At 45.0% G+C, this 27,061-nt stretch overlaps 1 protein-coding gene and 1 non-coding gene across 7 annotated transcripts; both read left to right on the top strand.

Annotated features, from left to right (window-relative positions):
* The first annotated feature begins 2,393 nt into the window (after positions 1–2,393).
* On the top strand, positions 2,394–25,697 carry prrc2b (proline-rich coiled-coil 2B). 6 transcript variants are annotated; one of them, XM_081719257.1, is made up of 31 exons: positions 2,394–2,588; positions 6,013–6,191; positions 6,832–7,009; positions 9,250–9,352; positions 9,600–9,663; positions 10,615–10,758; positions 11,350–11,687; positions 11,884–12,011; positions 12,426–12,589; positions 12,930–13,017; positions 13,097–13,250; positions 13,327–13,669; positions 13,830–13,993; positions 14,269–14,470; positions 14,740–14,947; positions 15,063–17,075; positions 17,204–17,391; positions 19,145–19,260; positions 19,444–19,585; positions 19,782–19,858; positions 20,128–20,397; positions 20,481–20,582; positions 20,659–20,851; positions 21,099–21,196; positions 21,563–21,690; positions 22,061–22,301; positions 22,483–22,650; positions 23,104–23,183; positions 23,295–23,382; positions 23,608–23,817; positions 24,206–25,697. In XM_081719257.1, exons 2-31 carry the CDS (start codon positions 6,077–6,079, stop codon positions 24,368–24,370), a joined length of 6,672 nt encoding a protein of 2,223 aa, XP_081575383.1. In that variant the 5' UTR covers positions 2,394–2,588; positions 6,013–6,076; the 3' UTR covers positions 24,371–25,697. The 6 variants fall into 6 exon arrangements, with proteins under 6 accessions (XP_081575383.1, XP_035382849.2, XP_035382848.2 ...); XM_035526956.2 differs by having other exon boundaries at positions 13,827–13,993; positions 23,608–23,697; XM_035526955.2 differs by having other exon boundaries at positions 13,827–13,993.
* On the top strand, positions 9,698–9,840 carry LOC113587572 (small nucleolar RNA SNORA68). The gene has a single exon (XR_003411754.2). It is a non-coding gene; the product is annotated as a small nucleolar RNA SNORA68 (small nucleolar RNA).
* Positions 25,698–27,061: the final 1,364 nt, after the last annotated feature.

The following is a 27,061-nucleotide window of genomic DNA, read 5'->3' as shown; positions in this document are numbered from 1 at the left end:
CCAATTGTCATTCTCAACTCATGTTTCTAATCTAACCTGGTCTTGCAGATTCCTCCTTTGTAACATACCAAGGATTTGACCCTTTCTTTCGCAGGAAGCTACCCAGGTGCTTGTGCAGTCTCTTGTGAACTCAAAGCTAGACTACTGCAACTCGCTACTTGCTGGTCTTCCTCTAAGAGCCATCAGACCTCTACAACTTGTCCAGAATGCAGCAGCACGACTAGTCTTCAATCTGACGAAGTTCACACGTTACTCCACTGCTGCGCTCCCTTCATTGGCTCCTTGTAGCTGCACGCATCAGATTTAAAACCTTGATGCTTGCCTACAAATCCAAAAATGGACCAGCCCCTTCATACATGAGGTCAGTGGTCAAAGCCCGATCTGTACCTCGAGTACTTCAAACCTCAAGTACGGCTCGGCTTGAAATACCTTGCTTCAGGTCTCATGGACGACAAGCATCGAGACTATTTTCTGTCCTGGCTCCAAGATGGTGGAATAAACTCCCGCTTGCTGTCCAGACAGCAGAGTCCCTTGCAGTCTTCAAACGCAGACTGAAGACCCATCTATTTGCAGAATATTTAAAGGACAACTGACACTGCTCCCTTACTGACTGACTAATTTAGTACTTATTGTAGGGCACTATTTATGCTTTTTAACAAACTCTAGCACTTATTGTTTATAGCACTTATCATTGTTTAGGATAGACCTTATGTATTTTGCACTTCTAGGTATCAGCATTCATCCCTGTATTCTACAGTATTCTAGTTTATTGGTATGTTTAATTCTAACCTACTTTACTGTACTTGGATATATTCTATGAGTAAATGACAAAGCACTTTTGTAAGTTGCTCTGGATAAGAGCATCTGCTAAATGCCATAAATGTAAATGTAAATGTTAAAAGAAGTACATAAATGTTGATAAACTATTAAAGATCTAAAATAGGAATTACACTTTGTTGTTTGCTTTGGCAGTGTTTGGTGCATCTACTTTGTTTTGGGTTTTTTTTGGGTTTTTTTTTCAAATAAACATAAACTCTACTTTTAGGCAAGCCTAAAATACATCTGCTCAATATACGCGAGGTTCAGAAACCATAGCTTGACAAGGATGTCACCTAGTGGGGAATTCAAGCTAATGCAGACAACGCAGTGCAGAAGCGGACTGAAGGTGCGTTCCCATCGCCTAGTTCCCTGCGAAGTGGACTATACAAGAAATTCGGCCAGTTTAAGGGAGATTCCAAACCGAATGGAGTGAAAACATTCATATCGAAGAGAATTTTAGAATGTCCAGGGAGAAGTGAATAACAGTTTGTCACGATAAAGGAAGCTGACATGAAGGTTTATCCATCAATAATTGGGTTTTTCGTCAAGATATTCTGACTAGTTGAGCCTGCTGGCTGGCTAATTATCGGAGAGCAGTAAATAAACAGGAATATGCCAGAGCTTACTTATGTGCGTGGGTGCAATCAATATTTCAAAAGGTCCCAAATTAGCTGGAAAACGAATTTCACTAGTTAACTTGTACCTAGTTAGCTAATTATGCTGAGGTAGCCTAAATGCTGAGGTAGCTATAGGAGCTTGTATTAGTAAATATTAGTTTTGCGAAATATTATTTTTACGTGCAAAATATAGCCGACATTATGCATTAGCAAACAAAGGAACTGTCTAATTGCAACACACGTCATGTTTCTGCGTGCTGACGTTGCAGGGTATTCCAAATTAAGGGATTTAATTAACTGCAGTTCCCTTGAATCATATCACGTGATTAAAGTGTATAAACGCACTGACCCTGTGCAATGAATGTAGTTCAAGACAAGAAAAAACACCATCACTCCTAAGTACGATGTTAGCCTTTAACTTTTCAACAACTTGCATTCTTTTCCATATACCGTTTCATTTTCAACAACTCAATCTAAGCAATTGCCTTCAAGGGCAGAAACATCTTATTTAACTATTTTATTGACACTTGTATTTTGTTGGCCCCAGTGAAAATAATTACACCCTGAATCTTAAATATATTTACCCTTATATAAAGCAGTCAATATATCAACATTTCATATATTTATAAAGTAATTATTGGGCTTATATAGTATCCACTAAAACTGGAATCTGGCATCCCTGGGTTAATGTCATTGTTTTGCTTATTACCGTATGCTAAAATATTTAGATTCACAAAGAGGCCATATAATTATGATTTCACTGTGTTACACCTTTCACGACGTATGCAGGCTACATGTTTTCTGCAGGAAAAGTTGCACAAACGTATTTATATCATTATTAAGAGCTCAGTAACCCCCTAAAAATTAAAAAGATTGAAGGCAACTTTCGTCACACTTATGTCTACGATACACGAGAACGACTGTAGGGGGCGGTGTTTAACATACACGTCACATCCGTACAGAGCGACACCATAGTCGATGAGCGCAACTGCTTTTATTTTACTAGGCCGAGTAGGTCCTATAGGCAACACAAGTAAACGGAGAGGAGAAAAAGAACTGGCCGAAGAATCTTTATCCATCCTTTTGGGTTTTACTAGCAGGTGGAAATATTTTACGATATCTGATCTGAAGAAAACGCAATACGTTGAATCGGTGAGTTCTTACTTGCATATCCGTGAAAAGGCTCTTTCCCTGAGGTCCGTCGGAGGTTCCCCTACCCTTACTTTATTGTTGCTTTGTTCTGAGCAGCAGCCATTTTTAATCGCCCTGGCAGTATACTTCGCGTTTTCCTCTTTGCACCTGAAATCAGGGGAGCACTAAATATGTTGGACACGTCTATAAGCAGCTTTTATTCGAAAGTTGTTAACAGACAGAGCTTTACAGTATTACATTCTTGCCGAAAGTTGGTGTAATCACCCTGGTGTCGTTTTCTATGCAGCCCCAAAGCTCTTTCTTTTTAAATGATCACGACAGCATCTGACTTAGCTGGCTAGCATTGCCAGCTAGCTAACCTAGCTAGGTCCATTGCATTATTTGCAAATACTATTGACTATATAGCCAATGGCTATTCTGTTTGACAGTTCTTTAACTATTCACTTACAAGCTAACTGCATTCATGTTCCTATATTGTCGCAAAACCCTGCTGGAACACTAATCGTTATATTTGAAATGAGCGCAAGCCGCATTAGCTAGCTAGCTATGTTTACATACAGTGATGGGTAACTAGCGAGCATTAGCTATATAGATAGCAAGCTGTCCATAAAACTTGAGAGTAGGCTGGACAGTGGTCGTTAATGTTTGCCATGTTCTAGCTACATGTATTCACGAGTGGAAATTGTACTGTGAGCGTTGCTAATCGAATATAGGAATTCTAGGACGGACTTCATTGTTTAGCTAGTTAGGCAACTGAGCTAACCAGCCAAGTTAGATGCTGTGGCTAATGATTCTAGCGTTAGCTAGCTAGTTAACGCTAGCTTCTGTTCATCTTAGCAAACCTAGCCAGCTGTCGTTTAACGTACCAGTTGGTACACACTACACACATCGGTGGCTTGGACTACAGTGATGAGCTAGCGAGCTTGTTTCATCGTTTTTCTCCCAGCAAACGTGCTCTTCTCAGTTAGCCTCTTTTCTAACTTGCTAACTACAGCTTTGTCAAATGGCACTTCAGAGTTGGCCTTGCGCAACTATAGCATAACATACGTATTTTGGACCTGCCGTCGTGAGCCTAGTGTTGTAGATAGTAATTTGAAATGGTGCATAAAATTTGTTTAGACTTGGCAACTAATTACGCCCCTGAACTGATTGCATGTCGGATTTTGGACACCAGTGAAGAGGAACGGCGCTCTGCTGCTAGCTAGTCATCAAGATGGAACCCAGACACTTCCAGTCTTCAGATTTTTCATAAATTGAGGATCACGTTGCTTGCTGTTTTGTTGTGTCGTTGTATGGCTTAATTTAAATTACAGACCCTAAATTATTTATCTACAAGATGAGTACATTGTTTATATGGTGTATTAACTGGCTAGCTAGCCAACTAATGTCCTTTACCAAGATTATAGCTAGCTACATATGTGGTGGGTTTTTTATTTTTAAATTTAATTTTTTTTTTTTTTATCTCGAAAGGGTTTGCTACCGCAGTCGCGGTTGGTTAGCTAGGCTTAGTCCCTAAACGCCTAAGCCGATACCTCGATTGACAATTAGATGTGACCTATTCGCGACTCTTGACTTTCTCAGTTATCATCAATTACAAGTACTATCAGTGCCGTATATGAGGGTCAGAAAATGTGGACAGAATTGCTTGACAAGGAGATATTACTCGTCTATGTTCTATAGTGTTCCTGCTCCACCTGACTACCAAGCCATCCAAATGTTGCCTCATGAGTATTCATTTTTCTCCCCCCGCAGAGGACAGGAACCTTTTCTGTTGCTATGGTCTCTTGCTTAGAAGAGTAATTTGTGACTGTCTATACAGAGGACACATGCATTTGTGTCATTGCTGCTCTCCTTGGTGTGCTGGCTGGCTGGCCAGCACCCAACATGTAGTTGGGGCGCTCTTCTGAGCCCTGGCTTTGAGCTCCCGTCATAGCGTTCCACTGAGCACTTTGTGTGGAATGGTGTCCCCTTTTATTAGATTGTTGGAAGTCTGTTAAGGCTCAAGTGATTTTGTTATGACTGCTTTGTTCTTTTGGAGCCTGTGGTGGTTGCTGTCCACTGTTTCTACCTGAAATGTTAGATTTCACATTCGAAATGCACATGCCACATTGGCTGACTCTATGGTGCGCATTTGTTAGACAATCCATTTCACCATTATTTGACACCATATCATAGTTATGGTGTAACTAGTGAAACAGTTTACAGTGAATGACTTTGAAATGAATTTTGTGTATTATATTGCAAATATATATTGAGAGAAATAGGTTAGAGTTTGAAATAACTTGCTGTGTAGCTCTATAGTGAAATGGCAGTTCTGATAGAGCCTGCTTCTCATTTGAGTTAGATGTTTTATACTTTGCTCATCATATTCTCTGCCAGGAAAGAGTGGTACATCAGCTATGAATTCTCATTAAAGTTGAAAGGTCTTTTAACAGAAAATTTAACTCCATCAGTAGCCAAAACCAATTTCCATTGACTAATGGCTGCCAGGCACTGTTTTGACCCCTGTGCCCTTTTTTGCACAGGTTTGTGTGTATGACACAACCGGCTGTTAAAATGCTAAATGAGGCAGAGCTGAACTGAACATGTCACTTAAGTTCAGTCTGTAGACCTAATCAAAAAAAACAAAAAAACAAAACGCCTCCCTAAGGCAGTTGAGGACTGCATCATTGAATGTTGTTTTGAGCACATGCAGAACCTCCTGGTAATACTGAGAGGAAAGTGTTTGGCTCCAAATTAAAAACATTGACATTTGTGTTAACCTAGCATGCTAAAGATATTAATGACCTAAAGGTTTCAGACTGATTAAGAGAACTCTGTGAAATAGGTTTTCAAATCAGAACTTCTGTTTGAGGAGATGCTTTGAGATCCATGGAGATGTTTAGTTGCTTTATACTGGCTTTTCATACAGGGGATGTTAACATTACTCGTGTGACTTTTTTAGTTTTTCTCGTAGGTCATTTACAATTATGAAGTATAATTTATATTTTAACACTTTTTCTATATATGGCAAATAATGCAAATTTTTCTAGAAATTTAGTGAGGATAATAAGAGCCAATGTGCTGGTAATACTGAGACACTCACTTGTTTACATATTGGTATTAGTGCTCAGTGTTCCCAGTAGATATTATCAAAAACCTGAATTGAAACTCCCATTTCTGCTTATGGGGCAGCTTGTACAAAGTAAATCATTGTTTCCTTGCAAGTCTTTCAGTGCTGTGATGTCCTTATTTTACTAGTAGCATTAAATATGACTTTTAACATGTACACATCCTTAGAGTTCAGATTAAGTGGTTAAGCAATGCTCAAACACAAACTTGCTCACACACACACACATTTTAATATCTCCAAAGTAATCTCTACGCTGTTTTTAGCTCTGTCTGGTATGTGGTTAGTCTCATACCATCGTCTTTGTATCCACAGAATCAAAACGTCCACAGGAAGAGGTGCAAAGAAAAATTCCCATACTCGATGACATTACATCGCAATGTCCGATCGTTTGGGGCAAATAACCAAGTCCAAGGATGGGAAAAGCAAGTATTCCTCGCTCAGCCTATTTGACAAATACAAGGGAAAGTCAATAGAAACTCAGAAAACCACAGGTAAGACTGGATGCATTTGCATGTTGCCATAAGAAATCAGCTTTTTCTTTAGCGTGATTAGTGGATGGAAAGACAATATGTTCGTGTGGTTCTTTCATTGGGTGTTTTGATAATGTATTCATGTGAAGGTGGTGATTAATCCGCATGAATTTTGGCATGTCAATAATTTTTAATTGAGCCTAATATTCAGCAAAGTATGTGATCATTTTTATCCAATATAAAATTCTTGTCTTATTTTGAAATGTTCAAATGCAGTACATCCAGGTTCCCAGTCTACTTTCAGCACATTTGCTCAGTAACAGAGCACTGTGTGGCAGAGACAAGCTAGTTAGGGCTAACCCTAGTTGCTCAGAATAAACTTAACACTTCAGAATTCAGAGTGTAGAATTTGATTTCATGTTGCACTGTTCTTCACTTTGAGGTCAAAACTCTAAAATTCACAACCCTACTTTGAGCTGAATTGTGTGGTAACCTAATTGTTTCAAAACGCACAGAAAACCTGCTAAAGTCATGAGGCTGCATTTTGTTTTCCCCTTCCCATTTTTCTTACACCTTCCTTCTCTTTCCCTCTCTGTCCCCCTCTCCTTCTCCAACTCCGTCCCCCTATCCTCTGCCTCTCCCTGCACTTCCTCTTCATCAGTTGTTCCGCGACATGGCTTGCAGAGTCTTGGCAAAGTGGCCACTGCCCGGCGCATGCCCCCACCCGCTCACCTGCCGAGCTTGAAATCCGAGAATAAAGGAAACGATCCCAACGTGATTATTGTGCCCAAAGACGGAACAGGATGGGCGAACAAGCAGGAACAGTCCGATCAAAAGAGGTGTGGTAAATCTTTTTGGCCTTTTGTCACTTGCGCTGTCTTGTGAAAAACTGCAGTGGTTTTATCAGTGACTATATTCCCCACCCCCGCAGTTTCTACAATACTTGCGAGTCCATGTATGGCAGTAGTTTCTTTTGGGGGGGTGGCGGCGCTGTTTTTGAATGTGCTACCTGTCATAGATGTGATGTTTCACTTGTCCCGTAATGAATTGGTTGAGTGAGTGAAAGAAAATGTGCTGGAAGTAACTCAGTATTTTCTATTTTCATTTCAAATAACTTTCAGAATAGTCCCTGTTTGTCTGATTTTAAATCTGAAATATGAGATGTAAAATATGGCTACCGTAAAAATTGGACAAAGGCATACAATGGCTAATTTCCAGGTAATTTCATGACTTGGCAGGTTTAGACCCTGTTCTTATCAAAAGTCAAAGTGGCAGCTATTGGACGACTGAAAGTGTCTCCATTTTTCCTTTTTTCTTCTTTTTTACATGAAGTTTTAATACATTTTGTCTAACTGCTGTTGCAGTGACAGGGTTTTGGCAGCCAGACTGTGATGTGATTGGCTTTGTGATGACCACAGCTCATTCTCACTGTGGCCCGTTTCCTGCTCCTGAATCTATGCGTGTGTGTCTGTGAGCAAGAGCAAACTCAGAGAGAGAGAGAGAGGGAGCGTCTGTGTGTGTGTGTGTGTGTGTGTGTGTGTGTGTGTGTGTGTGTGTGTGTGTGTGTGTGTGTGTGTGTGTGTGTGTGTGTGTGTGTGTGTGTGTGAGAGAGACAGAGAGAGAGAATGAATGAACACCTCCACAGAGCCTTGGGATGGCCATGTGAGTTAGCCGTATGCATTAGCTTGGCCTCGGTTAGAAACCAGTGTGCTTCAGAGGATGACTCTTTTGCCAAGACAAAGGACCATGGAGAGGCTGAATGAGTTAGCAAAGAAAAAAGGAAAGTGTGTGCATGCATAAGTGTGTAGAGAACAGTAGAACATGATGCTGTCTAACTCCAAGCAGGTGGATTTGGAACATGCAGAACATTTGTAGATAAATGCAAATTGCCATGTTATGAAGCCATATGCTGATTTCCTGCTGATGAACCAGACTTACCAGTCCTTAGAACAGGCCCAGACCTTGCTTCTAGTTTTTTGTGCACATGCCAGAATCCTGATTGCATGCGCTTTCGTGGCCCACCCAGTAAACTGTTCATGTGCTGCATGGATGTCAAATATACACACGGTACCTCATATGTTAAAGAACACAAATACGGTCTTGCCTCCTGAGTAATGGATTGAGGGGTCCTGGTAATAGGGGCCCAAGCTACTGTGATTTTTAGAAAAGCTATCACACATGACACATGAATCTGTGAAAATGGATCTTAAACACAAAAAAATGCAATGCACAACAGTCTAGCCTGTACTACTGAGACACCAGTCATTTGCTTTTTGGATTTCCCCAATTCAACCTCAGGCTACCTAGCTTTCCAGTGCTTTCTGTTTGGATGCAACTTGATCACCTAGCCGCCATCTCTGGAATGCATAGTTTTCTGGGGGGGGGGGGGTCGGGTCTCACTTGGACTGAATATCTGACTGAGTGTAAGTTAAAGCTTTTACTGTTGGGATTGTGTGCTTGGTACTGTTCATGAGGAGAGATTAGGGCAAAGGCAATTATTTCAGTCTGCTGTTGTATGGGAATATGGTCAAAAACCAGCTGGGGGTGGGTAAGGTGAAATTTATAACTTTAGAGGCTGAATCGAAGTCTTATTACGGGCGAGTCATGATGCAGTAAGTTTGGTGTCCTGCTGTAGCATCTATCTTTGGTTGCTATCATTTCATGAGCCTGGTATTGCTTTTGCAGCCTCTAATCTTTAAGCAATCATTGTTTCCTGGGCAGCAGTTACGTGATCAATGCATTTGGTGTCACATTTAGGGATGCTGTGTTGTATTCCATTTAGTGTCTTAATGGGGGAAAAGGTTCAGGACCTGTACTAACGAGCTTACAACATGCGTTAAATGCCTACTGTTTTAGTCTCATGCTTTTGTATGCTTTTTGGTACTATGTTATATTTTTGGATAAAGGTGTCATCTCATTGTGTGGGTTGGTGGTGTGGTGTGTGTGGGGTTTTTTTTTTTTTTTTTTTGAAGGACCACTTAAATGCGACATAGTCAGCACATTCTGTGCCCTTGTCAGGGTGTTGAGAGCGGAGGGGGGGGGCTAACTCCCTCTTTTTCTTCTCCCCACCTTTCACCAGTTCCGTTGCATTGACAGCACAGCTGCCGGAGTCGCAGCAGCAACTGCCTTTGCAGAAATCTGTCTCCAATCTTCAGAAGCCAACACCGGCAGCCAGCCAGGAGGTAGGCATAAACCTGGGAAGTTTCACCCCTGTTTATACAAAGCAAAGTTTCCATGTCAGTAAAATCAATGCTTTTTGTATCAATATTGGCTTACACTCATGGCTTAACAATTTTCATTGTTAATTTGTTTCTTTCCTTTTTATTTATATATATATATATATATATATATATATATATATATATATATATATATATATATATATATATATATATATATATATATATATATATATATATATATATATAGAACACAAGCACAGGTGGACCAAAGCAATGGGCACAACTAAATGGAAAGGCAGCAGATCAAGATGGTAAATGGCTTTACACCCATCACTTTTACTATTTACTGCACACAAATAAACAAACCCAAAGGTCATTAGTTTCCTGTGGTGATTTACGCTGTGTGCGCGCAAAGAAAATGTAAGGACCTTGTTGCCTTTTATAGGCTGTGTTTGTGCCAATAAAAGTGAATTCAAGGTACGACATTCTGCACAAGACTTGGAGTCCTTGAAACTTGAATACCTGCGGCTAGGGGAGATCACTCTAGAACCTCGCAGTAGTCACGAACAGGCATGGTTCTGTTTTTGGTTGGAGAATGTTCCGCTTGTATGCTGTGCGTTTTAAGTAGAGCTTTTAGAGTAGCTTGACCTTCTGAATCAACTTTGTTTAAGCATATTTCCAGTCATCCTGGTTCAAGATCATATGTTACGTCTCTCTCGTAATGTTGGAGGTACAACAATGTGTATGCATGAAAACGCGTGTCCATATTTGAATGTGTTTATGGGGATCTTTTTATGATAAGCTATCCCTTATAAAGGAATTGTTATTAATTAGGTCATAAGCACATAAATAATTTGAAAGCACAAGATTGAAAAGGCAGCATAAACAAAAAAAGTGACTTGTTGACCTGTTGAATGTAAATGTAGTCATTTCATATGTAAATGTAGGCGTTATTTTTGATTTAGACATTCTGTTGCTGCTTAAATGGTAGCAACTTGTCAACAAACATCTGATTAAGGATGCAGCGGACAGTTATAATGCTGACTGATGGAGAAGACAAAGTAAGATATGTAACTAGCAAGATTTGAGTTTCAACAGTGTAGATGAGTCCACTCTTTGACATGCAAGAATTCACTGTGACCCTTTTGTTTGTGCTACAATTACTCTTGTTAATGATTAATGACACTTCTTCTTAAGGAGCTGGTTGTCGTAAAGTGTTGTTTTTGTTTTTTTTGCTGCTGCTGCTGTTGCCCACCATTCAGGTTTAAGGGCCTCAAACCGACTGCAGCCCTTCTCTCACGAGGAATTTCCGACGCTGAAAGCAGCAGGAGAACAGGACAGGGCTGGCAAGGAAAAAAGCGCCTTCGATCCGTCGTATGGGCCCGGACCAAGCCTCCGCCCGCAGAGTGAGTCCACTTCACCCTGGCGCCAAGGCTGTTAGATCGGCGCTCTTCCTGCTCAGTACACCAACCCTGCAGGTGCTCCAGTTATGAGTGAGGCTACAAGAAGCTAAACTTGGAACATGTAAAAAAGTGACACACCCCTCACCCAAATAGTTTATCCATTGTAGCTACTGCTGTATCGTAGGAATGACCAAGACAAATGAGAATCTATTTGTTTTTGTTTGTTTGTTTTACTACACACAAAAGAGATGGTGGCCTAGTGATGTTTTTATTTGACCAGTAAAGCCCCCAAAATGTATACAGGGGAAGTTACTCTCGATGTCACGGACTGAAGAATCAGAAGAGGATGTGTTCCCTCTTTTACCTCTCGGCGCCTTCTGAGGGTTCTTGCTCATGCCATTTCAGGCACTTTTCACTGCCTTCACTTGGGTGGCCTTCTCCTGGCTTTCTGTTTTGTTTTGGCAACATCTATTGTGTTTATAAAAAATTTTTTTTTTTTTTTTTAAAGCGCAGATCAAATACAACTGAACTTAATTAGACCCTCCTACTTTAGTCTCCAGTTTTTGCAATTGTTTTTCTTCCATCTCTGTTCAGATGTCACGAGCTGGAGGGAGGGTGGTGGGCGGTACCTCCAGCCCATCTCCCTTGCACCCGCCCTCTCCTCTGACCCGGAGAGCAAGGGTGGCAGCAGCCCGGCTGAGGCCACAACCCCCCTTCCTCCTCCTCCTCCCTCATCCTCCTCATCTTCCTCCTCCTCATCTTCCTCCTCCTCATCTGCCAATGCCGCCGCCACCACTGCCACGGCGCCATCGCCCGACCTGAAGGAGCCCCCGCTGCGACCGGTCCAGCCCCTGCGCAGAACAGTACCCTCTGCCTTGCAGTACCAATTCCACCACACTAGCACCACCTACCACGACATGCTGCCTGCCTTCGTGAGTCCTCCAGACACCTCTGCTGCCAGATGATGCCCTCAGTCATATTTTAGATTTTTTTACATTGTGAGCTTTAGATTAGTGTAGCAAGGAATGAGCTAATTAATTTGCTTGATCGTGCAAAAAATTGTAAGTGAGTAGTTATGAACCAGCCAGTAAGAATGAGTTACTAACCCACTACCTCCGCGTTTTTCAGATGTGCCCCAAAGAGACTCGTGACGGCCCCGGCTCTTCTGAGCATGGCCTTGCCACTGTGGTTGCCCCCCTGCGCTTCGATGCTAGGCCCACCTTCAGACCAGCTTACCCTACTCCAGAGCCTGTCAAGTAGGTGCTCACTTACAAATCAACATTTTTGTCTACCTGCCAGAACGTCTACAGGATGCCCAGTTGTGGTTTTTTTTGTTTGTTTGTTTGTTTTTTTAAACCAGACAGAGAAAGCATTATTTGAAAACTGGACATCCAGTACAGCATCTGTGATGGGTTTTGGCCTCCTGTCCTGGGAGACTGTTGTACTGTATGGTCTGCCCACCACCTGATCATAGCAGATCAGATTCAGCACATGGGTGGCAGCTTGTCAAGCCCCAGGCTTATTGGTGCAGCTGGTACTTAAATCCCACCATGCTGTGGACTGAGGTTTATGCGTATGATTCTCGGGGAGTATTCGAGTTGTAATTCGTTTTATTTATTTATTTATTTATTTATTAAAATGTATTTGTCTAAAATGTTTCTGTTGTGTAGCGGAGATGTGCGAAGGGAGAACCGTTTTGCGCGTGCTCCCCCGCGTCCCTCTCCCCGCCCGCTGCGTCGCCCTGGAGACAGGGCACCCCGGCCTGCTATCATTAACCCGGATGATCTGAAGGACCTTGATGACCTGGACAATGACTGCGAGGACGGATGGGCAGGTAGGCTGTCCAGGGATGGCCACAATAAGCCTAAATATCACTGCAAAAGATATGTTTGTGCTCTAGTTTCTGGCAGGGTGTTTTTTAAGAAGAGAAAAAAAGATCAATTTGATAAAATCACAATCAGATAAATGTTCTGTCAGCATAAACCTGGATCAGAGGTTATGTGAACACGCTCAAGCAGTATAAGTTAGTGGGTTGACTACGACTTTCACTCCAGTAGCACAATGTAAAGCTAATAATGATCAAAGTGCTTATCATTTATGGTCTCGCACTCGTTATGAATGGCTGTACCAGATAAGACTTTGCAGGGTTGATTTAAACTGACTTTTGCCTCAAGGTCTCCATGAGGAGGTGGATTACAGTGAAAAGCTCAAATTCAGTGATGACGATGAGGATCATGCTCCCAGCGAGAAGAATAAAATTTGGTACTTGTTTTTGATATAGATTTAAAAATGCCCTATTTTATAATGTTGTTAAAGCTGACTTGCTGAGGCTTGCTTCTAGGGGAGAGTGGGAGTCCCACCGGGAACGTCAGTCATCCGTGAGTTCAGGAGAGGGTCATTACCCACAGGAGGCCGAAGAAGACTCCTTCCAGCACCAGTTCGATGCCCCACCTTTCAGGAAGGCAAATGGCAGATATGCCTCCACAGATTCACAGGTAATAATGGCTCCTGGAGCACTTGTGCAGCACAAGTGACTTTTGCAGTAATATCGGGGTGTGTGTGCTTAAATAGCATAAGCCTAGTGGGGCGAGTGAGTCTGCGGAGGAGCCTGAAGAGCTGCAGAGGCCCCCTGCTCCCCCTCGCGCGAAGTTTGTGTCGGGGGTCCTCTCTGAGGCTGTGGAGAGGGCACGGCGGCGGCGGGAGGAAGAGGAGCGGCGCGCCCGTGAAGAAAGGCTGGCTGCTTGTGCTGAGAAGTTGAAGAAGCTGGACGAGAAGTTTGGCTGGAGCGAGCGGCCGCCACGCACCGGGGACTCGCAGAGGGAAACGCACGCCGCCGAGGCCAAGGAGCCTGTGCCGTCCCCCGGCCGCGAGCCCACCAAGCCACATCTGGAGGCCTGGCAGCATGCCACTAAAGGTAAACGACGGGGTTAGAAGTGGTCCTCATCCTGTAACTACTGCAGTTACACATCCTCCCTAAACCAGTGTAATATGACCTCTTTCCCACCCTGTCATGTTTTAGTAATGCTTTAAACCCTGTCCGTGTTCTCCCTGCTCTCTGGAAACTGTCACAGAAGTGTCAGAGCATCCTTGTAGTCAGTCCCCTAGCCAGGATTACAGAGATGACGGCTTGGGTTACCGGAACGAGGACGATGGCCCAGAACCCACCTCTCCGCTTCCTGACTACGGTCGGCACCACAAGGCCGTCCCGCCGCGCTTTCAGAAGCAGCACCAGCAGCAGGTGAGCTCCAGTGGCCGGAACCTTCAAAGGCAGCGAGCCCTGAAGCTTGTAAGCCCATAATTCTCTGGGCTTAGTGGTTTCAGCCCTCTGGCAGAGTTCAAAGGGAGCTCTTCTGTTTCAGTTTTAGACTGGGAGAGGGCAGTAATGCATGCATGTGCATTCTACGGTCTTATCCTTGTGGTTGTCTTGCATCCGCTGAGCCATTGTAGGTTTTAAATAGTGCTTCCTCGCCAGTGTGGTCATTGAATGCAACACTTCTGTGCTGTCCCCTTCAGGAGCAGGTGTACAAGATGCAGCAATGGCAGCAGTCAGGCCATCCTCCGCAGGCAGGCTCGGGGCACCCACAGCGAGGGTACTATCCCCCACACATGCTGGGCTTTGACCCCCGCTGGATGATGATGCCCCCCTACATGGACCCCCGCATGGCCCAGGGTCGCTCGCCTGTTGATTACTATCCTCCCAGTGTCCACTCCTCCGGTGAGCTGATTGTCCCACGTGCAACTCAAAGTAGTTTACTGTGACTAGTCAATTTAGATTAGGGGAATTGTAAGTTGTGGGGGGGGCGTTTTATTACTGTGGTGGTGTAAACCACTGAAACTTGTGTGTTTGTGTGAAAAATTACCATCAGCAAACCTTTTTTGAATATCAAATCAGGAAATTCTTTTACTCAGATACAGTGCCATCTGCTGGACTGCTCCGCCTGTGTGCACCATGCTGGTTGTATGACTACAGGTTGTTTTGTACAGGAATGATGAAGTCAGTCATCCAGCAGGATCGCCTCAATAGCCCTGGCTCAGCCTCTGATGAAGGAAGCCATCCCAGCATGCACCAGGAGAGGCGAGCACCCTCCACCGAACCCTACCCAGTCTGGAGCCAAGATGGCTACCCTCCTGCTCGCAGTTTTACTCCACCTTACCAGAGACAGCATGAAAACACTGATAGGACAGATGACAGGTTGGCTGTTTTGAATTTTAATTTTGGTGCTTGCAGTTTTGCTGCTGCTGTTTGTTTTTTTGGGGGGGGGTGTTTGTTTTTTTTGTACTTATTGCTTATTTTGCTCCTCTTGCAGGAGTGACAGGTCATGCTCTCAGCAGGACTCTTATGAAGACAGAGGGACTGAGCGTGTGGACAGCCCAACCGATGACCTCCCACACCAGGGCTACCGTCAGGGACGAGGCGCCGACATGTCTCTGACTTCCCAGCGTGACGCAGGGCATGAGGAGGCTCGACCACCGTCGGTGCATGGCCGCCCGCACCACGGAGATGGAGAATACTCCAAACCTGACCATCAGAAGGAGGCCTGCTCCACCAGGCACCAGAGGGAAAGTGCGGATTCCCACGACGATGCGTGTGAGGGTAAAGAGAAGGGCTATGACTCGGACTTCTGGAGAAAAGAGGGCTCGCTGAAGAAAGACGGCTGCATGCAGTCTCAGTGGGCCGAGCCAGGCTCCGGCTCCAGCTCCAGCAGTGCTGGCCCGCCATCCGAGTCCAGCGGCAGGACCCTCAGGAGGACCGGTCCCATCAAGAAGCCCGTGCTCAAGGCCCTGAAGGTCGAGGACAAGGAGAATGAGAAGCCCAAATCGGAGCCAGAAGAAAAGCCTGTTCCATATCGGCTGGAGAAGGAGGTCCTGACCAACGTGTATGACCTGAAGAAGGACAGCCAGCCCCTGACCAGCAGGCACTCTGTTCCTCCTCCAGCCGCCTTTCACGAGGAGAAGCAGTTTGCTCCTCCCAAAGTAGAAAAGGCCAGCAATCTAAGCGAGGAGTCCACCAAGGAGAACACCTGGGATGGCGGCAAGTCCCAGCTTAAAGAGCCCTTAGACAGCCGAGAGCTACCAGTGCCACGCCGCAACAACTGGATCTTCATTGATGAAGAGCAGGCATTCGCCGGGGCCAGAGGGACAGGGCGGGGCCGTGGCAGGGGCTTCAGGGAGTTCAGCTCTCGGGGCGGCAGGGGGCGTGGGGAACGCTCAGACAACCCCAGGGGTGCATACAACTCCAGCAACGGCCAGCGGGCAGGCCGGGGCAGGGCCCCACGGGACTTCGCCAAGGCCGAGGAGCTACAACGGGGTAAACCGCGGCGCCGCAATGTAAGCGAGACCCTGAGCGAGGCATCAGAGTACGAGGAGCTGCCCAAACGGCGTCGGCAGAAGGGCTCCGAGAACGGCGAGGCGCCATATTCAGGCTCAGGGGACATGAAGAGGGTGGAGAGGGACTCGTGGAGGTCCAACAAGGTCTACAACAATGATCAGGGTGGAGGAGGAGAGGCGCGGGAGAAGCCCAAAACAACAAGAGGCTTCGGCCGGTCCCTCCCGCCGCGCCTCAATGCCGGGTACAACCGCGGCTTTGGCACAAGGGAAATCTCTACCTGGAGGGGACGAGGAACACAGTTTGGAGGTGTTGTCACGCAGGAGAATGGATACAACTTTGGGAGCGACTCGTATTCGAGGAAGTCAGCCGAGGGTGAACCCCTAAAATACCCACCAAAGTTCTCCGCGTCCTTTGTGGAGAATGGTGTAGAGGACAGAGGGGAGGGGGACTACTACCTGGACAACGACAACCCTGACAACAGGCCCCTGAGGAGACGTCGCCCGCCACGCCAGGACAAGCCGCCGCGGTTCAGGAGGCTGCGTCAGGAACGGGAGACTGGGGCTCAGTGGAACAGCGAGGAGTACGTCAACGGGGACCTCGCTAACCCTTGGCCCAGTCGCTCGAAGGCCGACGATCACTGGCCAGGCCAGTACTCTGGTGGCAGGCAGCAGGAGTTTGGACATCAGGGTGAGGACTGGGAGACCGGTTCAGAGAACAGTGACTTTAACGATTGGCGGGAGAAGCGGGGCGGTGCCCAGCATGGCGATGCACCCGCTGACCCCACCCACAGCGAGGCCGGCTCAGAGAAGAGAGAGCTCTCTAAAAGGAGCTTCTCCAGCCAGCGCCCTCTTGTGGACCGACAGAACCGCAAGAATGACATGGTCGTTTTGGAAAGCAGCAAGATGAGTCGCTCTACGGACACCCCCTCTAGTGTTGGCTCGTCAAACCGCAATGACGGCTGGCAGAATGGGGTCTCACCCAACTGCAGAAGGTGAGTTCGAACACTGCCGTAGAACTAAAATGGTGGGGGCACATTTAATGACTGAGTTAAGTTATTAATTAGACCTATTAATTAATAACACATCTTTCCAAACAAGTAGCCTGGTTTGAACTGTGCAGGAGTCCAGATGATGCAGCTCCAGGTTTGAGCACAGTGCCGGTGTACACGGTGGAGCAGACAGAGGAAGGCCTCACCACCAGCACCTCCGATGCTGTCGCCAAGAAGATGGAGAAGGAGCTGAAACCACGGGGCATCAAAGGAGACATGGCTGAGCCCCTCTCCCAATACGACCTGAATAGTTACCCGAGTAAGAATAAGACCACACAAAAACATAAAGGGAAAACTAGTGATGGCACCGATCCAATACCACATATCGGTATCAGGCCAATATCAGCAAAAATGCTGGCTCGAATATCGGTGAATTTATTTTTTTGTAATGGAAACTGATCTGCTACCATCACAAATCCAGCCTGAAAAATAGGCCAACAGTGCTTTGCACTAGCACAGCGCATGTGAGAACAGTGAGCAGTTTAACAGTAGAGTTTTCTTCTCATTAATGACTAAAACTTATGTTCAAATGCAAATATCCATACAGTCTCACGTGATTTCCATCGCTATCATTTTGATAACCTAGTGTGAGGAACAGGCCTTCTACCTTCTAGTGAGAGCATTTAAACAAGACAAAAGTAGTGTTTTAGCACTTGCTCACTGCTATATCTGCAACCAATTCTGATTTTGTTTGTTAAAACTTTTTTTTTTTTTACATTTCTAATTTGACCTGAAATAAAGGAAATTCAGGGTCTGGGAGAAAGAGCAGCAGAAACAGGCAGAAAGGATAAATGATCACCAAACTAAAAGTACTCGCCTTCTCTAAATTCACATATTTGGCGATCAGACTAACGTCAATGGAGTTAGTTGTTTTTTTTGTTTTGTTTTTTAGGGGTTTTTTTTCCACTAGAAAGAATGACCATCTTGTAAACGATTTCAGATTAAATTTCAATTGTTTCAAAACAACTCGAGTGAAGATTCGTAGTACTGGTTGTCTGTCTCTGTTGCTCACATTAGTACCTGGTGAGCGTTCGCTGTGTATTGGGTAGAACAGCAATTTACCTCTAAAACAAGAACAATTCAGTAATAAGAAAAAAAAATGCACAAACTACAGTGCAAGTTTCAGGGGTGAGTGAGGCAGCTGTACTGAACAGACAGCCAGACAAAGTGAATGTGTGCTGACAGTCAGACACTGACTGTAAGGCAATGGAAGGAAGAAATTACACTTTAGTCTTGTAAACAAAGTTTCGTTTTTTGTCATTTTATTCATGTCTTATCCATGCACGATATCAATAAAATATATAATGCATCTCCCACAACACTGAAAATATTAGATTGGTATCGATATCGGTCAACATTGAAATACAAGATATCGTTATCAGGTTCGTACCAGAAAAACTGGTATTGTGGCATCTCTAGGGGAAATATACAAGTAATAAAAAGGCCCCACATGCTGTATTCAAAAAAGTAACTTACAAAATGCTACATTAAATTAGTATACCAATAAATGGCTCTAGTTAGAAAAATATTTTAAGAGTTTGTTGTCTGCAACATACGAATTCAGTAGTGTGCTTAATGTTCCTATACTATGTGCACATGAAGTAACATACTAATAGCATTTACTGCATTTTTTAAAAATAAGTTTAATTTATATAGCCTCAGGGTTGCTTTACAATAACAAAGATGGAAAGGAAGAAAATACTGACACATTAATATAACATCTCTTCCTATTTGTAGTTATTGCTGTATGTGGTTTTGGATGTATTTGTACTGTTACTGACATAAAGCACCATTCTTGCTTATTGTCTGACACTTAAGTGCTAATAGCTCCTCCTTGTGGAGAATCTTTACTCTGCTAATAATACTGGCTGTGCATGTTAAAACGTTTAGTACTAAAGTTGTTTCTGTAGAATAACTTGTTGCTCTTAGCTATTATGTAAGAATATTTTCTTAGTTTTAGAGCTTACAAGGTCTGGTGACCTTGAATTCAGTGTGACTCCTCTGTGACACAGTTGAAAGCGATTCGGGAGCTTCCATTCCAAGTCCGGAGGGATTCCAGGATGCCCTTTCAAAAAAACAGCGCCGCCCTCAGGAGGACGAGCGCAGGAGGAAGGAGCAGGGCCCGCCGGTACGTTTGTCTTTCTTTAGGAGGCACTCATCCTCCATATTTAGCAGAATGGCAAAGTAGAGCTCATCAGTAGCCAAATCTCTGTGCATCCCTGCAACTACTTACAATCATGTCTTCTTAATGAGTAACCGAAGGCAAATTTTACAGCTCTGACAGCGTTTGTGTGGGGATGTCTGCCTGTAGGTAGCAGTAAAGAATAGATCAGTCACTTCAAAGATGCCTCCCCGATTTGCTAAGAAGCAGGGCAGCATGTCCATGGAACAGCCGGAAGAGCCCCTCTCAACCAGCAACTTGGGCACGGAGATATGGGAAACCAACAGCACAGGTACAACTGTCCTGATCTAGGCTGGTAGCCCTTCAGCAACTCTTAACACCCCTGTTTCTGAAGCATGATGTTTTGTGTCTGTGGTATTCTAGCTATGAGAAATTCCCTTGTCCTTTCCCTGGTTTTGAGAAGCCGTGGTGTGTGTGTGTGTGTGTGTTTAAGCTGAATGTTGAAACTTGATTTCCCCCCCCTCCAGCTCTTACAGTTCAGTCGTCTGGTGGTGACTCATGGACGAAGCAGGTCTCGTACACTGGGAGCGAACCAAATTCTGAGGTAACGCATGTAGTTGTGTGTGGTTTTGTCTCAGTTGAATTACATACACCCTCCTAAGGTTCATGAAGTAATGTTACCTAAAGTCTTTCATCCAAAAACAGTAACATGACCAACAGTGTGGGCAACGAAGAAAAAACAAAACTAAAAGCTCATTTTTATGCAGTGCCAATAATGCCCCTGCATAAAATATTAATGCCCCCCCCCCCCCCCCCCCCGACTTCAGCATTTAATGTTCAAGCTGTCCCTTTATTGACCCGTTCATTCTCTAGGACTCGGACGCGGGACCCGAACAGAGCAAAGAGCACAAGCCGGGTCCAATCGGCAACGAACGCTCACTGAAGAACCGCAAGGGCTCAGAGGGCATGGAGCGTCTGGAGGGGCCCATCACCCCGGTCAACGGTGTGGACAGCGTCATCCCTGTTCCCCCCATCGAGTTTGGCGTCAGTGCGAAGGACTCGGACTTCAGCCTTCCGCCGGGGTCTGCCCCTGTGGCTGTGTCCAGCCCAGTCACCAAGCTGCAGGATGCTCTCGTTGGCAACGTGGGTTTCCCAGCTTTATGGCATGATGAGCGTTTGTGACTGGTCTCCTCACTCCACGGTAACTGAAACTGGTGTGTCTTTAGGCGGGCCTTGCTCAGGGCATTCCTATGCTGCGCAGAGATCACCTGCAACCTGCCATCAACCTCAACCCAATATCCTTCCCCACCACGGACCTCACTCTTAAGGTAGATCTTGCTGGCACTGCAGATACCCCAGTGAGAGTGCTGCTGGACTCTCTCATGCTCCTGTTCTCCCCCGCAGATGGAGTCTGCCCGTAAAGCCTGGGAGAACTCGCAGTCGCTCCCCGAGCAGGGCTCCCCCGGCGGGGCCGGCTCAGGTACCCAGCCCCCCTGCAGCGCCGGCTCCTCCAGCGGCGTCAGCTACAGCTCCTTCGGAGGTGTCTCCATGCCGCCCATGCCCGTGGCCTCTGTTGCCCCCTCTGTGTCCATGCAAGGTGACCCACCTGCTGTTAAGTCTGCCTTAGTGCTGCACTGAGGGCACGAGAATTACATTTCAGGGGCAGGTGTGTGACCATTCAAATGGCAGGCAGTTCTTAGGAGTAGGACCTCATTTCCTGAGGGATCTGTCAGTTTACGATCCGTTCACATGACTTGTTTACTTGCATGTCTAGAAAACAAATTGTTTGGCTACAATTTTTTTGGCTGACTAACAGCTGGTATGTTTTATCCCTTTCTCTGTAGGTAATCACATCCCTCCTCTGTATCTGGACGGCCATGTTTTTCCTAGTCAGCCTCGACTGGTGCCGCCAACCATGACCCAGCAACAGAGCTACCAGCAGGTACCAGCAGCAGTCAAGAGTATTCCGTAATGCCCTCCAGGATGGCTGTCTTGGGTGGTGCTTTTTACCCCTCCTGTACAGACTTGATTTAACTCAGCTTGTCTATCAAGATTGTGCTCATTCTCTCTGTCTGTGTGTGTGTGTGTGTGTGTGTGTGTGTGTGTGTGTGTGTGTGTGTGTGTGTGTGTGTGTGCGTGTGTGTGTGCGTGTGCGTGTGCGTGTGCGTGTGCGTGCGCGTGCGCGTGCGCGTGCGCGCGCGTGTGTGCGTGTGCGTGTGCGTGTGCGTGTGCGTGTGCGTGTGCGTGTGCGTGTGCGTGTGCGTGTGCGTGTGCGTGTGCGTGTGCGTGTGCGTGTGCGTGTGTGCAGGCAGCAGCCGCCCAGCAGATTCCCATCTCCCTGCACACATCTTTGCAGGCGCAGGCCCAGCTTGGACTCAGGGGAGGCCTGCCTGTCTCTCAGTCCCAGGATATGTTCAACTCCATCCCCCCTTTCAGGTACACTGAGCACAGGAATCATGCTGTTCTCATTTGTAGGTGTTGGCCAGTTAGATCTGTTGGGTGAAATTAATTACTAGTGAATTCTGTATTGTATTCGTCAGTGGTGTTTAAAAATAAATGAAATAAATAAATTTAAAAAAAATAATAAAAAAAAAAAAATATATATATATATATATATATATATATATATATATATATATATATATATATATATTATTTTTTAATTTTTTTTTTAAATTCCCCCCCCCCCCCCTTCCCCTGTTTGAAGCTAAAAATGTTGACCATAGTGACCACATGTATGAAAAGTGCTGCATTTCTGCTGAGACCCTTCCAGCAAGGTTGGTGAACACTAACATGCTATTTCTAGGTCCCAGGTGTACATGCATCCCAACCTCTCTCAGCCGAGTCCCATGGTGCTGTCGGGAGGGGCCCCTCTTAAAGGCCCGTACTCAACCTTCCCTGGCATGCAGCCCTCTGACATGGTGAAACCCCAGTCAGGCTCCCACTACCAGCCCATCAACGGCAATCAGCCCCTGGTTTACGACGGGCCCATGAACCAGGCTCCTGGCATGGGCACTTCCCAGCTCATGGACTCCCAGCTTATTCAGGTGACCTGAACATATCTGGTGATCTTAGTTTAATTGAAGTTTTTTGTTAACAAACAGTAACAAAAGTAAAACAGTTGTCCAAATATACTGACTCTTAAAATAAGAAATGCTTTTTCTTTATTTGTTTTTATTAAGGTGTTTCTCTTACTTTGTTTCATTAAATCTGTGTATGTGTGTGTAGGTGCCCATGCCACTGCCTGGCTCTCAGCTGCGTTATGGCTCAGCCCAGCAGCACCTTATCCTGCCCCAGTCCATCCAGCTGCAGCAGGGGCAGAATCTGTCTGTGAGCGCCCCACGGCGCATCATGCCCCCCGGCTCCCAGCCACCCATCATGCCTACTAACAGGGAGGTGAGCTGGCCCCCTTGAGGTGTCTTTGGGAATAACGTGTTCCTAGCCAAGCGTTAGAACAGATTAAAAACTTTCAGGTTCTTTCAGCACTTAGGTTTTGGAAACACCCAACCACCCTTCTTTCTGTTTGTATTTGAGAAGATTCAAAGTTTTCAACATTTTTAAAAGGGACTTTTTAAGACCTATTGTTGCAGTTTATATTCTGACTCCTCTGTTTCTGGGTGGTATTCGATATGTTTTAAACTGCATTGTCTAAAGGCTGTGTTGCAAAAGCTCTCAGACAAAAGCTTCTTTCTGTGGGTATCTGGGTAATTTGCAACTTTAAGCTGGAACTCTACCTCGAGTTCTTCTGAGGCAGCCAGCCAGACATTGGCAGTGTGACACACAATTGGCTGAGCTCTAGTGTATTTGATTTGATAATAACTGCTCCTTTCTGCCACCTCCATCTCGCAGCCATCCCAGATGGAGATGAAAGGATTCCAGTTTTCCGACAAGGGCAACCACTCACCTGGAATACCTGCTGGCTCCTACAGGTGAGCGTGAGCAGTTCCTAAATGACATGACTTGTGTTGGCTTGTTAAAGCAGAAAGAGCGGGTTTCACGTGTATGGTGGGTTTGATGGCGTGTCTGCTGGCCCTCCGCAGGCCTGGCTCGGCTAGCCCCAGTGGGAAGCCCTCTGGTCCCAGTGGTCCCCAGGCTGTGGGCCCCCTGCCTGGACATTACCCTCAACAGGTATCAACCTCATGGCAATTTTGGTTTTGTACTTTTTTTTTTTTTTTTTTTTTCCCTCCGTCCCCTTGCTTTGTTGGGGGGTTCTTGCCTTTTGTAATTCCACAAGATAAAAGTTGGACTTCTTACAGAGCAGGTTCTCTGGTTTGCCACAACTTAAAGTACTGTTGAAGAGCCGCCAGCACTTAATTGTGTTTTGTTTCTTTTCCTGTCTGTTCCTCTGGCCAGGTGGCCCCTCCCCAGGGCAGCATGGTGATGCACATCCGTGCCCCCACCGCGGGCCCCTTCCCCAGCCCCATCCAGCGGCCCGTCGTGCAGGTAAACAAGGCCGTCATCATTCGTTCCCCCCCTTACCCCAGCCCGGGTCGCGAGCCACCCCACTCCACCCCACCTTCCAACCCTGAGGCGGCCACCAAGGGGCCTGAGGAGGGCACGAAGGTGAGCCACCCACTGTAAATGTAGGTAATCTCATTTCGGCTTTTTCTTGTTGTTTTGACTAAGTGGGAATCAGTTGTTTTACTCTGTCATTATTCCAGCAGGTCACGTGGGGTTTTTTTTGCTTGTTGGACTTTATTGCTATCCTTTGTTGCCATGTTAGAATTTATTACTCTCTGTAGTTGTTCCATACACGAAAATAGAAGAACTTGTCTAATTTTATGAGGGGGGGAAAAAATAAAAAAACAACAGTACTTTTGATGAAAAGAATGTTGCTCTTTATATAAAGCACTGTGCCTTTCCCCCACCCATCAGCATCTGTGAGCCATTCTTGCGCTTAAACATTGCATTTCCTTCCCTTTCCTCCGGTTGTTTGGCTGCTCGCACACAGACCAAGGCCCTCCGTGAGTCCCGGCAGGCTGTGGGCGACCTGAAGGCCTCCTCATCAGTGATGCCCAGCAAGCTCCAGGAGCCCCTGGCCTCTGGCCAAGCCAAGCCAGGGCGCACCGGAGCCATCAAGCCCCAGGCAGCCAAAGCAGAGGACAACAAGGTCTGATGTGGAACCTCTGCCCGCCTCCAGTCTGCTGCAGTCACCTCAGCTCCACGCTGCTCAGATTTCGTTGCCTTCAGGCAACCTTAGGACCTCTCTACCCTTTTTTTCCTGTTTGTTTGTTTTTGTTTTGTTTATTTTTATTTCCCTCCCCCCACGTCCATCTTTCACTTCTCTCTAAGACAAGAAACTGAAACAGGAGCACCAAAATCCAACACCTCACATGTATACATACTCACACACCACATACATACATGCGCGTGTGCGCACACACACACACACACAAAAATAAAATGTATACTATATTATATATATATATACACACACAATAGCTTGGGACTTTTCTAAGCAGACTCTTCAAAATCATCTTTATTTATTAACATTTTTCATTTAAAGAAAAGAATAATGTTAAGGCAAATTTCATGTTTTCTGCATCAAAGTTTGAAAAAAGAAAACTGAAAAATAAGGAAGCATCACAACCTCCCTCAGCTTGTACATCTTCCAATCCATTGCCAAACTGTTCCCATCTGCTTGGACTGTAGTTTTGAGTGACGGTTGAGAATCAATGAACATGTTGGAAGCTTACCTGTAAGCCTCTGTAAGAACTGCAGTGTATGGAACCATTTGTCATTTTTACTGGGTACCATGGAATTTTAACTTTTTTTTTTTTTTTTTTTCCTCTCCTTTCTTTTTTAATAAATATCTATCATAATCAATGCCTATTTGCTCTATTATTAAAGGGCACCTTTTACTGAATAAAACAAACTTCAAAACCCAGTTTAAGGACATTGTTCTGTGAATCCAAGGCAAGCTTGACCTGTAAAATGCGATCCCGGCGAACGAGAAACTGAACTTCAACAGCTTATGAAAGACTGCTTAGTGAAGACCTATATTATTTTTAAAAGCTGTTTTTTTTTTTCATGTATTATGTAACTAATCTTTGGGGGGAGGGGGTTGTTTTGGGGTTTTTTTTTGTTTGTTTTTTTGGTTGGGTTTTTTGCAGATATTTTGCTTCTTGAAGTCTCACCGGCATTGGTGCGGTGTCAGTATTCAAAGGAATTGGTGTGTGCGTGCATGTGTGCGTGCTTGTTTCTTAGCCTGGGCCAGTGGAGGGCATGTATTATTTGAGGGATGTGTGTTTTTGGAAATATTGGGTTGTGTGCATTTGGTGAACCAAGGTGGAATGTGTGAAAACTTGGAGCACTTGATCATTTAAATGGCTTTTCTGTGTTATCCCTATCGCTGATCTGACATGTTCCTCCCCCCTGCCTCTCCTCTCTCTCTCTCTCATTTTTATTTTATATATATATATATATATATATATATATATATATAATATAAAAATGTGAGCTTGATTTGGTTGTTTTCAGAAACAAAGACCTAAATTTGCATTAACTGATTTGCTTATTCAGCAAGTGTTTAGTTTAGTTTTTGTTTTCCCTCCCACTGCCTCTTTAATCAGCTCACCTGAAACACTTGTGTGGATGATTGAGATGTCCTATCGTAATGCTTGTGATCGTGTTGGCTCATTGGGGTTGGTGCTGAAAAGGTTTATTTTGGGCACAATGTCCTTGCTGTCATGTACAGTACCAAGGGATGGTTCCAGCAGTACAGTGTGGTCTAATTGTTGTGAGGGTCCAAGGGTGTGGCATCATGGAGGGGGTGACTGATTTGTCTGGTGTGTAGTCATGTAATTTTGGTTAAGACTACAGCGCCTCAGTGAAGACGTGCACGTTTTTGATGTATGAATCTGAGCACATCAGCTGCACTTCTCATTTCAAAGGGGTGGGGCAAGTAAATAGTATGTTCATGGTTATCAATGGTGAACCAAACGAGAATTTACAGGTATTGATCATACAGATGTGCATCACTATAGCCATTCATACTTGTGTTTGCAGAATGACATGAAAAGCTTGAAGACGCATTTAATAATGTTTGTTAATATCTGAGGAAAATGCTTAGCTTAAGGGACACCACCTCTTTCACAAATTGGGACTGTCACTTGGTTTGGTTTGCAGGATATTTTCTGCCCCAGTTCCCCCTCATGGTGTGTGTGTGTGTGTGTGTGTGGGTTGTTTTTGTTTTTTTTTATCTCCCTCCCTCCCTCCCTCCCTTCGGTAGGTGTACATTGACACTGCTTGAACACTTGAACTTCAATGGTAATATCGTTCTTTGATCACAAAGTAATAACTGTACAGGCACACATTATTGCCCTTTTCTTTGTAGACTTGTATTTAAAGGGGTGACAATGGGTATTTTCCTGTTGAAGTTCTACATATTTAAGTTTGTGTAAGCGACAGTGCTCGCTGCTGCCCTTTCAGTCTGTCTATCCCTCCATGTTGTTTATCCTTTCAGAGATGTGATCATAATTGCTCTTTTTCTTGTTACATGATCTCGTTGAGAGGAAAAAATAAAGCAGACTGCTTTTTCCAAAAAGCTTGTTCCTTTTCAGAATTATTTGCAAATGCAAGTTGCTATTGGGAATGGAGAAAACGTGTGGACGGACCTCGAGGAAGGAATTGATTTTCCTGCCTATTACTTATGCATCAGGTGTGATGTTCCATGCAAAACCTGCACGATCTATTGTTTGTTCATCGATATCGCAATATTTGCTTATCGCAGAAGGCTGCACATGTGCAAAGCAACTTTCTAGCAGCCGCAGGCTTCTCGGACTGTATTTGTTTAATCACAGCATTC

The sequence above is a fragment of the Electrophorus electricus genome, chromosome 8 (genome assembly GCF_041902795.1).
Source record: "Electrophorus electricus isolate QZ-2024a chromosome 8, ASM4190279v1, whole genome shotgun sequence".
Classification (NCBI taxonomy): domain Eukaryota; kingdom Metazoa; phylum Chordata; class Actinopteri; order Gymnotiformes; family Gymnotidae; genus Electrophorus; species Electrophorus electricus.
The sequence above is the reverse complement of the archived record's forward strand: the minus strand, read 5'-3'. Positions and strand labels throughout refer to the sequence as shown.